Source organism: Eurytemora carolleeae, unplaced genomic scaffold, assembly GCF_000591075.1.
Source record: "Eurytemora carolleeae unplaced genomic scaffold, Eaff_2.0 scaffold549, whole genome shotgun sequence".
In the NCBI taxonomy this organism is placed as follows: Eukaryota; Metazoa; Arthropoda; class Copepoda; order Calanoida; family Temoridae; genus Eurytemora; species Eurytemora carolleeae.
This window is the reverse complement of record NW_019396439.1, coordinates 185,167-200,626: the sequence shown is the minus strand read 5'-3', so window position 1 is coordinate 200,626 and position 15,460 is coordinate 185,167. Positions and strand designations below refer to the sequence as shown.

General features: G+C 32.0%; 4 protein-coding genes across 9 annotated transcripts in view; all 4 read left to right on the top strand.

The window, feature by feature from the left end:
• The window catches only part of LOC111703358 (uncharacterized), a 7,222-nt gene extending 5,477 nt beyond the window's left edge, over positions 1–1,745 (top strand). For all 5 annotated transcript variants that reach the window (XM_023475274.1, XM_023475273.1, XM_023475272.1 and 2 more), the window contains exons 11-15: positions 83–231; positions 727–875; positions 1,199–1,436; positions 1,494–1,551; positions 1,626–1,745. In XM_023475274.1, the coding sequence (XP_023331042.1) occupies positions 83–231; positions 727–875; positions 1,199–1,436; positions 1,494–1,551; positions 1,626–1,730 (699 nt within the window). In that variant the 3' untranslated portion in view covers positions 1,731–1,745. The remainder of the gene's footprint in view (positions 1–82; positions 232–726; positions 876–1,198; positions 1,437–1,493; positions 1,552–1,625) is intronic.
• On the top strand, positions 1,728–9,813 carry LOC111703356 (probable tyrosyl-DNA phosphodiesterase). Its single transcript, XM_023475268.1, has 17 exons — positions 1,728–1,803; positions 1,939–2,341; positions 2,576–2,613; positions 2,756–2,813; positions 4,875–4,964; positions 5,174–5,266; positions 5,823–5,932; positions 6,211–6,298; positions 6,963–7,075; positions 7,297–7,345; positions 7,410–7,478; positions 7,806–7,880; positions 7,998–8,149; positions 8,569–8,651; positions 9,009–9,113; positions 9,385–9,480; positions 9,640–9,813. The coding sequence occupies exons 1-17, from the start codon at positions 1,745–1,747 to the stop codon at positions 9,678–9,680; spliced, it is 1,722 nt and encodes a 573-aa protein (XP_023331036.1). The 5' UTR covers positions 1,728–1,744; the 3' UTR covers positions 9,681–9,813.
• Positions 9,803–12,694, top strand: LOC111703360 (zinc finger protein 615-like). Of its 2 annotated transcripts, none has more exons than XM_023475276.1 (6): positions 9,803–9,954; positions 10,641–10,746; positions 10,979–11,100; positions 11,356–11,805; positions 11,910–12,286; positions 12,452–12,694. In XM_023475276.1, exons 1-6 carry the CDS (start codon positions 9,813–9,815, stop codon positions 12,503–12,505), a joined length of 1,251 nt encoding a protein of 416 aa, XP_023331044.1. In that variant the 5' UTR covers positions 9,803–9,812; the 3' UTR covers positions 12,506–12,694. The 2 variants fall into 2 exon arrangements, with proteins under 2 accessions (XP_023331044.1, XP_023331045.1); XM_023475277.1 differs by having other exon boundaries at positions 9,864–9,954; positions 10,641–10,735.
• LOC111703349 (uncharacterized) lies at positions 12,533–15,460 on the top strand. Its single transcript, XM_023475250.1, has 6 exons — positions 12,533–12,788; positions 13,014–13,077; positions 13,534–13,649; positions 14,003–14,080; positions 14,850–14,975; positions 15,355–15,460. The coding sequence occupies exons 1-6, from the start codon at positions 12,694–12,696 to the stop codon at positions 15,458–15,460; spliced, it is 585 nt and encodes a 194-aa protein (XP_023331018.1). The 5' UTR covers positions 12,533–12,693.

Here is a 15,460-nt window from a genome sequence, read left to right as displayed (position 1 = left end):
AATCCTGTAATACGGCCTGGTTTTTTTCTGTTAAAGACTTTATTTAAAACGAATAGAACATGAAATTAATATTGTGATAAAGTTTGGTTTGAGCCGGGTTCGTGTTGTTGGGAAGAACCTGATAATCCTGGTAGATATTGAGACCCTGGATCCTGTTCAAGGGTTGAGGTTGGAACTATTGAGTAGGGAGGATACATGTATAGAATATAGAGCAACTTGTTTAGTTCTCAGGGATACAACAGATACAGTTTAGACAAGATTATTCAAATAAAATGAAATTTAGTATTTCAAGAAAAATGTGTTTATTAAATTGAGTTTTAAGTGCTGTCATTGTTTTTCTGTCTCAAAATGACATGCGTATTTACTCGGCTGAGAGAAGGAATGAGTCCGGCCGAATTCGACATAAATAAAGATAGAAAAATGACAATACTTTTTCTCATAGTTGCTCCGATAAAGGGATAAAGAATACCTTAGTGAATCGAGCATGCCACGTTTCTAAAGGAAGAGTCATTTGAAATTATGTCTAATTTCCCTTGAAGTCCCTTACGAGTGCTATATAAAATTATTTTTCACAGTTACTATTCAAACCTTTATCTGCTGTTGAGGAATCTGATCAATGTATGAACCTGTCGATTTAAACATAGCATTATCGTTTTATATTTTTTTACAATTGGTTTCCTAAATTAACTATATGTTTCGTCTTACTCCTATCTGTTGGTATTACAGTAACCAAGATGGTCGGTTGTATCCGGAGTTTTGTGAAAAGCTCGGAGATAACGAGAGAGGAGTTGGAGTTCTTATTCTTCCTCAATCCGTCCTTGCTTGCTTCAGATCTCATTCGTTATCTTTATCTCTCACAGTGAACCATAATCAAGGAAAACTTCTAAATAAAATGTCAGATTTATTTTTCATAAGAAAATTATTTACGTACTGAATTATTTCACAAATAAGTTATTGGAATTTTCCAAGTTTCCAGACATGCAGACCCAGTTAGTAAAAATTGTAAGTGAGTGTCGTAGATTTTGTAAGCGAAGTAAAATAACAAATATCCTTCGGTAAAAAGTAAAATTATGTTAACCCCAATTTTGCCCCTTCAAAATTACTCGAACTAACTGAAATTGTCATTATTGAGCCTTAGCCGTTCTTTTTAGAGCGACGTTAAATTTGATTAAAAATATTTAGAATAAGTACCGAGAAGGTAGATCATCAATAGAGCAAATAGTTCTGCAGACGGATCAATTGTTAAACGACCAGCCAGTTCTTAATCCTCTCTCAACAGAATTTTTGCCAGATTTCCTCGCATTTTTTGTTAACGGAATCCGGGAAAAACTGGAGATCTCAACGGAACTGGGAACACTAGAGAGTTTTCATAAAATAATTCCAGATTTAGGATTCGAATCTTTTCAACTTGGAACAAGTAAAGGATACTTTTGCAGGTATTAATTTTGTTTCTTAATTAGTCTTTTTATTTTTAATTTAATTTTTTTAATTAGGGATCCTGGGAAGTATTTCTATGGAACTTTTATACTTAATACCTCTAAATCATTTCAGGTTTGTTTCAAAAATATTAAAATGAAAAAATGAAAAATTTTAAATTTTGATATTAATAATTGTTTTATTTTCAGAGAATGTTTGTTGATATGTACTGTAGAGACTATTCTACCCTTGGAACTATTGTTAAACTAATGAGATCTAAACTGCCCTGTGATACTAAGATAAAACAAAGATGACACGTTTCAGAAAAATGACAACTGATGCAGCTAGTAGGACAGAATGCCCGTTCAAGCAAAAATGTTATAGAAAGTATGCTTAACTATTTAATTTTTGAAAATTGTTAAATGTATGTATGACGGTTAAATAAAAAACATATTTAAGGAAAATTGTATTTTAAGAAAAATTACACATTTTTCTTTGAGACAAATAAAGATTTTGTTTCAGGAACCCGCACCATTTTAAGGAATTCAAACATCAACACTTACATAACTTGTTGAAGCAGTATCCAGATCACAAAGTGGACAAGGATACAGGGATAGGGATAGAAAATATTAAGGAACAACTTAAGGTTTATGAAGACATAGAAAAGTTCTTCTTATGGGCGGAGCATAAAAAGCAAACCAAGAAAAGATCAAGGTCCAAATCTCCGGAGGCACAGAGGAAAAAAGAATTAAAAGTTGACCCTGCTATAACAGCACAAACTGTCCTGTCTGAGACTAGGACTGAGTCAGCTCAAGTAAACTCTGAACAAACTGGAAAATCTGAATCCTCTAAGGAAGGAGGGCCTCTCTGTTTGATTGAACAGAAGCTAGAGGCTGCCAAGCCGTTCAACTTCTTCTTGACAAAGGAAAACATTATTTTTTCCCCCAATTCTGAAAATCTGTTTTTAAAAAGTTTGATATTTTTGAAAAAAATTATAGTTATGAATCCCGTTTTTGATGAAGCTGGGGGTTTTCGAAGAAGCACAGAAAGTCATTTTGTTCGCATATGCTTTAAATTGAAAACTCCTTTTTTTGGATTATATTATGTTTTCTGATTACGATTTATTCGAATTAAATAAAATATGGAATGTTTTTCTTAGATAAAAGATAATCCTGCTACACACAAGGATATGATCAGGCATTGAGTTTTTTTCATAACATTCATTATACATATTTATGAACTTTTTCGTTAAAATCAAATCAAACCAAGACCATACTGCTCCTAAGCTCAATCTATATATGTTTAAAATATGTTTTTTCATTGCTATGCCTGGTTTTAGTGTTTACTTGACAGATCTCATGCATCCTAGGCTAGGCAAACTGAAGTCTAGTCTTCAGGTAATATTTACTTTATTCAAACCTAGTCGGTAACTTTTGGTTGAGAACGAAATGAAGTTATGTCTTAAGAAATCTTAAGAGATTACCACTTCAGGTAAAGAAATTTGATACCTGTGATGTTGACATTCTACTGAGCAAGCTTGAACTTTATGGATTTCGTGGGACTTCTAACTTATGGTTCAAAAATTATTTAAAGGGAAGAAAACAATTTACTTCAATTAGGGGTGTTGACTCTTCACTTAAAGAAATCTCTTGTGGTGTACCACAAGGGTCGATATTAGGACCAATTTTATTTCTAATTCTTTTTAATGACCTTCCTAAAGCATCAAATTTTTTACAATTCTTTTTGCCGATGATACAACACTGCAACTTTCTTCAAAAAGCTTACACGACTTATATGATTTGGCAAATTTTGAGCTCTCTAAAATAGGAGATTGGTTTAAAGCAAACAAACTGACTTTGAAGGCGTCTAAAACCAAATTTATTCTCTTCAAAAATAAAAAAGAAGATGTAAGTATCACCTCGCTTAAACTTCAAATAGATAATAAAGATATAGAAAGAGTAGGAACTGGATGCAAAAATGAATCTTTTAAGTTTGTAGGTGTTCATTTAGACGAAAATCTTAACTGGAACCATCATCTTAAGGCGGTTAAAAACAAAGCATCCAGTGCAGTTTTTGCTTTGTCAAGTGTAAAAAATATTCTTCCTAGTAATATTAAACTAACCATTTACAACTCTTTATTTCGATCATTTATTGAATATGGAATTTCAGCCTGGGGATGTAACAAATGTTCAGAAATGAAACAAATTCACAGTTTACAGAAACGAGCAATACGATTAATTGATAACTCAAAAGCCACGTCTCATAGTGATCCTCTTTTCCTTAAGTATAAGATTCTAAAGATTAATGATCTGGTAGACTTTAACCAAGCTATATTTATGTATAAATATACACATAAACTTCTTCCTTCATCTTTTGAAAATATTTTTAAAAAGCTTGGAACCTTTGAAAGATCTCTTAACTATCAACTTGACATTCTCAAAATGTGCTCATTACAGTATTTACCATCAAGCTCTCTTCTTAAGATGTGGAATAACCTGCCTCTTGACTTAAAAAGAAGCAACTCTCTAAGTATATTTAAAAATAGACTACTAAATTCTCTTTTTGAAAATTATAGGACAATGTGTTATAAACCGAATTGCTATTCATGTAAAACTAATGAGATATGTTTTAATATGCTTTGATATTTGTTGTGTACATGTCAGAAAATTACTTTAAACTCTAGTTATTCGAATTAATGTATAAACTATTTTGCATATGATAAATTTGCACCCTGATCTCTAATCGTTCTCCTTAAATCTATTTAATTGAAATATTTTGTTATTATTACTAAAATTAGGTGGAAAAAATAATCAATTTTCCACCTAATTGCTTTATACTTGTACTGTTAATATAATCATCAATTTTGTGATTGTAAACTCTATCTGTATACAGATACATTTATTTTAGCAATAAACTTTATCTTATCTTATCTTATTACCAATCCTGACATTAGATTGGATGAAGTTTGAAAAAATGCCAAAACGTGGACAAACAGATTTTGAAGCAGATTTGAAGGGAATTGTTAATGTAATTTCAAGTGACCCGCCAAATGTAGAATGTCCGAATTAATTCGGAATCCTTTAAACCTTTTTCCGAGCAATGATGACATAGATTTCCTTATTTTATATCTGAAATTAAAGTTTCGGAAGACTCGAAGTTACAATGTGCACTACGTGCTGATGTACAGTCGTGGATTCCCGGCATTGAACTTTCAGCTATATAAGTAATCCTTAATCATAGAAAGGTTTGAAGTGTACCGTTCTTTGTCGGACATATCAATCTATCAATGGAGCGTCAATTGAAATTACACCTAAAGGCCCTTTAAGAGAGATAGGAAATTGAAACATCTGGAGTTTTTTAGAACCGAGGTTAGTCAGTGCCGTCAATAGGAAAGTTCCTGGCTCTGGTCTAATCTTTTAGCTTATGTCAGGTTAATTTAAAACAATTTTTTGTTTTAGATAAACTTCATGGTCGAGTTAGATTGGTTGATGATGAATTACGAAGCGACAAAAAATGACAAAAAACCTTTGGTGATACTGTATGGCGAGGTATAAAACTAAAAAATGTTAGTTTAAAAATACAAAATTCCCTTACAATAATTCTTAAAATAAATATGAAATTGACGCTTCAGTTTAGGTCGCTTCTTCTGTCAGTTTCTGTTATTATTATTTTCTTTATATTGGATGATTTTTTTAAAATTTTGATTTAATTGTTGTAAATAATTATAATTATAATGTTAAAAAAAATATTTTTTAAGGAGAACTCGGATTTAAGTTCTAATAGTTTACAGGCAAATATCAGGGCTGTCAGGGTTAAACCTAAATATCCCTTTGGAACCCACCACACTAAGGTTTGTAAATAAAATATTTAAATAGTATTAGTAAAAGATTTAATCCTTTTAAAGAAATTTTTAAAATTTAATTTAGTTTAGGAAAACGAAAATAAAAATAATAATAATAATAAACTTACTTTCAACTTTCATCCCTTGAGGTGTATGAAATAAGTTAAAAAACTTCTTTAAGGTGGGTTAATCAATCTTTTATATGCATAAAGTAGTAATCTCTGTTTGTTTGTTTGAATGATACCCTTGACCGATTTGTCTTGAACTTTTGTTGGGGATCACTTGGTAGAATTATGAGAATGTTAAACAATTTTAAGTTGAGTTTGATTTTTAGAGAGAAAAATTTATTTCCAAACCAAGTTGTTATTGAAGTTTTATTTTTGGCGGTGTCGGTCAGTCACCAATGAGTCAATCCTAGTAGATAAAGTAGTAAAGACTGACTGCATCTAAACGGGTTTATAAAGTGGTCTAATATAAAAAAAGAAAAACATTGCGTACTGTAAATATAAAATGGGAAAAGCCATCAAAAGTAAACCGCTACAGATTTAAAATTAAATGTTTCCAGATGATGGTGTTTGTGTATGAAGATGAGAGTGTGAGGGTTGTGGTGCACACAGCCAACCTTGTGGGTTCAGATTGGGAGAATAGAACACAGGGGGTCTGGGTTAGCCCTAGGTTAGTTATATTAGTAAGTCAATTTTTTTAGTTTTCTTTCATATTTTGCATTTTTATTTTTTATGATGTTATTGACTTTAGTTGGTGACTTTTCTCACATTGAGTCTGAGGGCCTATTAACTTTTTCTGTCAAAAAACAAGCCACCCACTCTAGGATCCTTTCAATAATTTAGCATTATTAGGTTAAATACGAGAAAAGAAAAAAAATTTATTTTGAAGGAAAAAAAGAGAAAGTAGTGAGCAAACCGGTTTGTTTTCTAACTTTTTAAATTGTCCAGGTGTATGAAGTTGAACAGCTCAGAGTCTAAAGGAGAATCCCCGACCAACTTCAAGTCATCTCTCATCAAATACCTTAAATTCTATGAAGTAAGTTACTTGAATTAAAAAAACAGGGATTATTTTTTTTAATTAGTATTTCTTATAACTTTAAAATTCACGAATGATTTCAGTTTATTTGCGGGTAAATATGATTTAATTTTTTGGAGAGAAAAAAATGTAGATAATGCTTGACAGTTTTTGGTTGAAACGACTTTATTGAACTATAGGTGTCTGCTGTCCATCAGTTTATCGATGCTATCTCCACTTGTGATATGTTCTAGGTGTCTGCTGTCCATCGGTTTATCGATGCTATCTCCACTTGTGATATGTTCTAGATGTCTGCTGTCCAACAGTTCATCGATGCTAACTCCAACTGTGATATGTTCTAGGTGTCTGCTGTCCAACAGTTTATCGATGCTATCTCCAACTGTGATATGTTCTAGGTGTCTGCTGTCATCAGTTCATTAATGCTATCTCCAACTGTGATATGTTCTAGGTGTCTGCTGTCCATCAGTTTATCGATGCTATCTCCAACTGTGATATGTTCTAGGTGTCTGCTGTCCATCAGTTCATTAATGCTATCTCCAACTGTGATATGTTCTAGGTGTCTGCTGTCCATCAGTTTATCGATGCTATCTCAAACTGTGACATGTTCTAGGTTTCTGCTGTCCATCAGTTCATTGATGCTATCTCCAACTGTGATATGTTCTAGGTGTCTGCTGTCCATCAGTTCATCGATGCTATCTCTAACTGTGATATGTCTGCTATCAATGTTTTCTTTGTTGCGTCTGTTCCTAACTCGCACAGAGATGGAGATATCTACAGGTTAAATGAAAATATATTGAGTTCAACCGTGTATATATTTTCTGAAAAATCTCCCTTCCCCTCCTAGCCAACAGATCAAAGAATTTTAACTTGGAAAAGGATCTTTTTCAGTATTTTAAGGATCTTATAGGTAAAGAATCTTGTTAAGTATCAAGTATTAGGCTCAAGTCGCCACTATTTACATTTTCACTTAACAAATTAAATCTAAAGAAAATGTTAAGGTGGGGACACCGAGCAGTATCAAAGATTCTTAAACAGCATGTTTCAGAGGTAAACAATAATAATAATACATTATTTTAAAAAGGAATTATTATTTTTAAATAAATGAATTAAGGAGGCTCGACGTTGGCCAGTAAAGGTTCAGTGCTCAAGTATCGGTAGTTTGGGAAATTCTCCGGACCAGGAATGTGTCTTCAGAAAAATTACAATTTTAAAGTAAAAAAGAAAGTTTAAGGATTTCATAATATTTTTTCGCGCATTTTAAAATTTTACAAAAATTGCACTTTTTTACATATTAACTTTTTTATCGGATCTGAATTTCACTAGCTAACTAGGTGAATTTTAAACCACTTTAAATTTGTCATTTTTAAAAAAATTTAAATAATAAACTTGATTATTGTAAAAACGAAATCTATAAGTAATTAGTTTAATCTAAACCATAGAATTTTCACGTCCCATAACTTAATGATTAAAATTACTTAAAAGTTTCTAAAGACACATATTTGGTTAGTGGTTTGAACATGAGCTGGGGAGAAGTTTATCTTGTTACAACGGAACCTCGGGAGCCTTTCCCTCTTCTGGGCAGGTATATTATTATTATTATCATTTTCATTATTATTGTCAATCTGCAATTCAGTTTGGACCTTCTTTATGTTTGCTGGAGCTTTTTTTTCATGATTTTTTGATCAAGTGTTGTTTCTAGATGGAGTTAATATATCCTTCACATAATGACGTGATGTCCTCGTATGACGGACCTCTAGGCGGAGGTTGTCTCCCCTATAGACAGCAGACACACAGTAAACAACCCTGGTTAATAGATCATATGTATAACTGGAGAGCAGCTGCTAGTGACAGGTGGACTTTCAGAAAGCTCTAGGAAATCATGTGCTCTATAATTTTGCTCAATGTAAAATGTTGAGTCTGACAGAAGAATTAAGCCTGAACGATTTTCAAATCGTTTATCAGTAACGATGGCTTTGAGTCGTTTTTCAGAGTCACCATTTTGCAAAATTTCATAACGCAAAATTGTAAAGAATAGAATTTGTAGAGTGTATCCACCCTAAATTCAACTAACCTTAAGTGTTAAAAAAACGGGTCAAACAAGATGCCTAATACTTCTTATAATTTCGTTAAGTCCCGGAAAAAAGTTTATATTATTTATTTTTTAAAGAAAAATAGATGAATTGTAAGCAAAATGTCAAATTTCATTTTTAATAAAAGCCTGCCTTTTACCTTTTACCATCTTCAGTATTATTTCAGTTTATTTTGTTCAGGACTCGAGCTATGCCACACATAAAAACCTATACCCGACTGGATTCAGATAACGAGAAGATGGCATATTTTCTGCTCACATCTGGTTAGAAATATAAATTCTTTCTCCACATATCGTTAGAAATGTTTAATATTCTCTACTCACATCTGGTTAGAAATTTTTAATATTTTCTACTCACATCTGGTTAGAAATATTTGATAATTTCTCTCACATTTGGTTAGAAATATTTAATATTTATTCCACACATCTGGTTAGAAATATTTAATATTTTTTCCTCACATCTGGTTAAAAATATTTAATATTTCTCTTCACATCTGATCTATAAATGGCTGAATTAAACGTCGTACCCAAAACTTTTTAGAAAAATTGTGAAAAATTTAAGTTTGATTTTAAGTAGTTTCGCCCCCCCCCTTCCAAAAAAAATAATATTTATTGTTTTAGCGAACCTATCTAAGGCTGCCTGGGGAAGTATGAACAAAGCCGGGAACAGCTGTATGATAATGAGCTACGAAGCTGGGGTTCTCTTTATTCCAAAGTTTATTACAGGTATATGACGGTCATGTTCATGTCCAATTTAATGTTTATGTTTATGTTCAATCGCATGTTCAAATTTAAGATTTAATATTTGTATTCAATATTAAATGCTCAATGCTTTTGTTCTTTATTCAAATGAAAAGGAAAAAGTTGACACATGTAAAATGTACATGAGAAAAAAAATCCCCTTAAGATATACATTGTATATTTTAAGGAAAAGTTTTTGTTTAAGGTAACTCATTAAAAGTAGTTCTTTTCTAATTATACTGCTAATCCCTTTAAGGTGAGAATTTATTCTCTGTAAGTGGGTTTGAATCCAGATTATCCGGGAGCTCCAGGTTTCCTCTTCACTATGATCTGCCACTTCAAAAGTATTCAGGTAGGAAATTATTTATTGTTAACAAAAAAAAAAGATTTGAAAAGAAATTTCATCCAACTTTTGTTTAATTTCAAATTATATTTTCTTAGAAACATGCATATTGCATAATATTTGTATCCCCCTTATTTTATTTTTTTTTAATGTTTATTTTTATTCTAGGATCAGAGAAACCTTGGCTCTATGACTTTCTTCTCTCATGAATCTTTCTAGAAGATTCCGAAGAAGCAGAAAAATTGATAGTTCAAAAAAATATCATTCATTAATAATAAAAGTTTTCTTGGTGGTGCGTATTGCACGATAACTATTTATGAATTTATATTTCCAGAAAAAAAATGAAAATTGAAGAGTTTCGAAGTTGTCTGGTTCATTTTAAGAACTTCCTCCATGTTGATGTATCCCCCCTGAGTACGCTACTGATTCTCAAGGAACATATGCCTTGGTTCAAAGTACAAATGCTTTGTCAAGCTGACACAGGTATTCAGGATTTGATTTGACCCATACTTTGTCAAGTATACACAGGTATTCAGGATTTAATTTTATTTGGCCCATACTTTGTCAAGTATATACATGTATTCAGGATTTAATTTTATTTGACCCATACTTTGTCAAGTATACACAGGTATTCAGGATTTAATTTTATTTGGCCCATACTTTGTCAAGTATACACATGTATTCGGGATTTAATTTTATTTGACCCATGCTTTGTCAAGTAGACACAGGTATTCAAGATTTAATTTGATTTGGCCCATAATTTGTCAAGTAGACACAGGTTTTCAGGATTTAATTTGATTTGGCCCATAATTTGTCAAGTAGACACAGATATTCGGATTTAATTTGATTTGGCCCATACTTTGTCAAGTATACACAGGTATTCGGGATTTAATTTTATTTGACCCATACTTTGTCAAGTATACACAGGTATTCAGGATTTGATTTGATTTGACCCATACTTTGTCAAGTAGACACAGGTATTCGGGATTTAATTTGATTTGACCCATTAACTGAATTTTCGAACTTTGACCAATGAGAGACCTAGAAACGTTCATGGAGTTGGAACTGTGAGTTAGGAACGAGCTTAGCTATTTTTTTTCCTTAAAGAAATTTCTGACTCATGTTCAGATATATAATTCTAAATTTATTTAATTTAATTTATTTTGCAGACACGGAGAATATTCAAGCCCATATCTATATTCACGGTATTCTAACGGATGTGAAGATTATCAAAAATATGGAGGATGCACAAAATCTTGACAAGGCAAGAATCAGGAAAATAAACGAATAATTATTGTATCTTCATATTTTCATTTTATTTAATATTTATTCATATGCTCCCTTTTTGAGAGAACCCCATGGGGGCTAAAAAAATTCTAAAATTTGTATTTTTCAAAGAAAATTATTCAGCGGACAACTCCGGGCCCTTAAGCTAGTAGTTATTGTTATTTTTCTTTTTGTTGTTATTAATATTGACATTTTTTATTCGTTGTTTATCTTACGTTAGAGTCTGTAATGGTGTGGATGAGAAGAATGTTAAGGATGGACTGGATATTAAACAACTTTTAATTCATCAAAACAACACAAACTTTTCTTATAGATCAAGGGACTGTAAACTTCAAGTCCAAGGAAAGTTAAATATAAAAATTATTTAGTTTATTAAACATAACGTAATAGATTAGTGGTGACATAAATCATCATTTTCATGTCATAATTCATATTTCTGACCTTATTTAAACTTTATATTATGTACCTTAATTTACCCAAGCAAAAAATAGAAGTTTCCTTTTAGCAAATATCTCCACACCTGATAAAACCTAGAAAAAATATCTAAAAATAAAATAACATTCTAAAAACTCTCGTTTATAATATTGAAACTTTTAGGAGGAAGTATATGTCCTCCATGTTTTACATTAAGAAAGTCTTATCTAAAACCGATTAAAGAACTGGTGCAAGAGAAACAAAAAAAGGGGGTGAAACTTCATCGGAATGCGTTGAAACATGGCTGCCCTGAAACAGATTGCGACGTAACGTTTCCTTGCAGGGTTACGTTATCCAAACACGTTAAATCATGTCACGTGACAATGTTCAAATGTGATTGGCAGGAATGTTGTAAACATTTTGGTTCACAAAACGCACTAGACACTCATATGAAAAGGCATCTGAAAGAGTTTTCCTATTTTTGTACAAATTGTGATAAAGGATTTGTGACCGGAAAAGAATTAAAACTCCATCAGATTTTTCATAAAGACGAAAAGGAGTTCTCTTGTGATATCTGCGAGAAAAAGTTTTCCAGGAAACAAGGACTCATAACTCACATGACTTTACATTTAGGAATTTGTCGTTTAAATAATGTATTTTTTGAATTTTTAAATTTAATTCAATCAGATTTAATTAATGTTTGAAAAAATTTATTTTTTATATGACAAACTTTCTAGGAACGAAAAGTTTCGTATGTAACACCTGTGGCAATGCATTTACAAGGCTGGCGCACTTGAAGACACACCAAAATCGGCAACATGGAGGAACTAAGAAGTTCGCTTGTAATAAATGTGATAAATCTTTTTATGTCAAACAGCAATTAGAAAGACATCAACGGGTACATACTGGTGAAAAACCGCACTCTTGTACTGTATGCCAAAAAGGTTTTTCTCGTTCTCACCACTTGACAAAGCATATGAAAAGAGTGCATGAAGATGGTAAACGGAAAGAGTATGATGTGGATGATACTATTGTACAATACGATATCCCCTCTCCATCCCAGACTCTTGTTATTCATACCTCATCCCTTCCTGAACAACCAACTGAAAACCAGGTTACAGATGTTTAAGACAATATTTTACTTTTGGACCAGTTTATAATTTATATTAATTTTTGTTATGTTTTAAAACTTTTTTTTAATAAGATTTCTTGGTATTTCAAGTTTTTAGTATTTTTTATGAAACTTTTTGATATTTGTCTGATTGAAAATTTTTTTTAGGGTTCTCCGCTCCCTTCCTCAGTATACTATCTTTGTATGCAGTCAATGCAGTAGAGAACACAATTTTCGGAAATGAAGACCATGAATGTTAAGGAGTTTCATGCAATAAAAATTATGTGTTTGACCTCAGTGAAGTATGGAAATTAAAAAAAAAAAAAAATTTATTGGTTAAATTGTGATTCCTCTTCAACAATGTTTTATTTGAATAAAAACATTATGATCTCGCTGGCAACTAATTTCAGATGTTTGCCAGCATGTTAAAATGTTGTTGTGGAAGACAAAGGTTGAATATTTATTACCGTGTCCCCCGCACTCTACAATCCTTGACAATCTCCAGGTCAATGTTTAATAATATCGCTGGCAACTAATTTCAGATGTTTGCCAGCATGTTAAAATGTTGTTGCGGAAGACAAAGGTTGAATATTTATTACCGTGTTCCCCGCACTCTACAATCCTTGACAATCTCTTGGTCAATGTTTAATGAATGTCCATTTTTATATGAATTACAAAATATTTTGCATTTTTAAATTTATTTGAAAGTTTAATATTTGTTTTTTTTTAGCTTTAGTACTTCTGCCACCAGAGATACCCTGAGAAGAGCCCCCAAGTCTGTTTACACAATTTTTGTAAGTAATCGCAAGTGAAGACAACAAATGTGTTGGACTCAAAATAAAAGAGAGACAAAAGAAAGAAATTTATCATCTTCATGGCGGAAAGTTTGAGTTGAACAAAAACAAAGAATGAAGATTGCACAAATTCTAAGTTTTCATCGACTTACTATTACTATTACTACTATAACTCACTAGTTGGGTTGATAATCTTTTTGGTTCGTTTTTGAGGGATCTTTTTACTTTTGAAAGGGCCTTTTAAAATATAAAAAGTTTTACAAATTTTGAAATTGGTAATTATAAACGTTTGCTTTCTTTTTCCAATTTTGAAAAATTTTGTCCATAGGTGAACATTTTCTCTTAGGATAAAGATAAAAGTATACTTCCAGTTTTTAACTAATGGGAGTTTTATTAAACGTTTTTAAAAACAATTTACAACCTTCTGCACTTTTTAGTACCAGTATAACTATTTAGGGAGTCCCCATGTCCTATATTCCATGGCCTTCTCAGTTTTTAAAAGCCCTAGTTCGAAAGAAGGTGAAGCCAGAAACTCTTGGATCCAGTAAATTTCAGTTTTCCACATTCCACAGGTAAAATTATGTTTGTATCTTGCCAACTTCATCCCCCCCCCCCCCACTGACTGAAAGGTTTAACTTTGCTCTTTAAACGTGGGGAGAGGGAAAATATGGAAAATGTTCACTTGGATCAATGTACATTTGAGACCAAGCCTTAGAGGTAAAGTCGCTTGTGACCTTAGCTTAGGGAATACAGGTAAAACCAATGTGGAATAAAGTTTTAAATTCTTTCCTGGCATTTTTTAAACTACTATACTTCAAATAAAAATTACTTTTATCTGTGTTAACCATAAAGCATGAATTATCGTCAAGCAATTTTAATTTTCACTTTTTTATGAGTAGACACTAAATAGATTAAATATTTTCAGGTTATCCTTCTTATATGTGATCTGTGCTTGGTCAGCTCTTGGTCTACTTTTCTATTCTATGTATTCAGAGGAATTTACGTAAGATTTTTTAATTAATGAATACTCAGAAATAATGACTAATTCATTTTTTAATTAGCAGCAGTTGCATTTTCGTAACTTAGCTTGTTATTATAAAATACAATAATTTCTTTGCTGGTAAAATGTATTTTGCTTTCCCTCCTCTTTCCCTTCCCAACCTCCCCCCTTCCCAACTATTCCCTTTCCTACTTTCCCCTTCACTTCCTATTTATTTCCCTCTCTTCCCCCTCCCGCCCTTCCCTTTCTCCCTTCGTTACCCTTTCCTTTTTCTTCCCCTTTTTCTTCCTTTTTCCTTCCCTTTTTCTTTCCTTTTTTCTTTCCCTTTTTCCTTCCCCTTTTCCTTCCCTTTTTCTTTCCCGTTTTCCTTCTCTTTTCTTTCCTCTTTTCCTTCCCTTCCCTTCCCCTTGGGTATTTGATTTCTCCCTCCCCCCGGGAAGAATTTATACACCCCTTGAAGTTAATAACAAAACCATATGCTTTGTAACAACATCAAATACACCTAATTATTGCTTAAATGTCATCATCATACTCCATAGTTTTTTGCTTCTTACTGTACCAAAGTATTCGGCATACAACATAATATTTTAGAAAACAATTTTTTAAAGAAATTATTTAGTTTTACAGAAACAATTCACTATACAGTATTTAATCTAGGTGGGGTGGGGGGGGAGCTTTTAGAATAAATTGCTGGAAACTTCAAAGGGGAAAATGTAAATAGCTATGGGAAGCGGGAGCCCCTGTATACGCCCCTGACTATTTACCTGTCTAGGGTGGAAAAGGATGAAAAAACTCCTGACTATGGTGGAGCTGATTGGTTTTATTTGAGCGTAAAAAATCCATCACAAATCACAGACCCCCTCAAGGTCAAGAAGTACAAGGTCCAAGGATTCTCTTTGTAAGTTATTCAGTTACATTTTTAAACGGTAAAATTTGTTATTTTGTTGAAAAAGAAATTTGATAGGTTTGTGTGTATATATGCTGGCAAAATGCACTAAATCCCTAATAAATTTACCGTCAGATATGATCCATTAAAACCCATATAAATAAGGGTAAGTGGTTGGAGCTCAACGTAACATAGCCTACAGGACATGATACTTTGACTGTAGGTTGAATGTTAATAATAATAATAATAATAATCCAAATAAATTTGAATAACTTAAAGTTATAAGTCCAAGTTTGCACCAAACAATAAACAATCAACGAACTTAGGAATGTTTTTAATGATTTTTAAAGTTATTAATTTTATTATTAGTAAGGAATGTTTCCTGTTTCAGGGTTGAGGATAAAGAGTTCCCTGCTGTACTAGAAAAGCATGTTAAAGAAGCTAAAGAAGCTGCTGAACTATCAACGGATCCTAAAATTAGACAATGTAACGTCTAA

Excerpts from the sequence above, each read along its gene's own strand:
- LOC111703356 (XM_023475268.1), top strand. The coding sequence starts at position 1,745 with ATGACAACTGATGCAGCTAGTAGGACAGAATGCCCGTTCAAGCAAAAA. Across the intron at positions 5,267-5,822 it reads TTGGAACCCACCACACTAAG|ATGATGGTGTTTGTGTATGA; the intron begins GTTTGTAAATAA and ends AAATGTTTCCAG. Across the intron at positions 7,881-7,997 it reads CCTTTCCCTCTTCTGGGCAG|ATGGAGTTAATATATCCTTC; the intron begins GTATATTATTAT and ends TGTTGTTTCTAG.
- LOC111703349 (XM_023475250.1), top strand. The coding sequence starts at position 12,694 with ATGTTTGCCAGCATGTTAAAATGTTGTTGTGGAAGACAAAGGTTGAAT. Across the intron at positions 12,789-13,013 it reads CAATCCTTGACAATCTCCAG|CTTTAGTACTTCTGCCACCA; the intron begins GTCAATGTTTAA and ends GTTTTTTTTTAG. Across the intron at positions 13,650-14,002 it reads CAGTTTTCCACATTCCACAG|GTTATCCTTCTTATATGTGA; the intron begins GTAAAATTATGT and ends AAATATTTTCAG.
- LOC111703360 (XM_023475276.1), top strand. The coding sequence starts at position 9,813 with ATGAAAATTGAAGAGTTTCGAAGTTGTCTGGTTCATTTTAAGAACTTC. Across the intron at positions 9,955-10,640 it reads GCTTTGTCAAGCTGACACAG|ACACGGAGAATATTCAAGCC; the intron begins GTATTCAGGATT and ends TTTATTTTGCAG. Across the intron at positions 12,287-12,451 it reads AACAACCAACTGAAAACCAG|GGTTCTCCGCTCCCTTCCTC; the intron begins GTTACAGATGTT and ends AATTTTTTTTAG.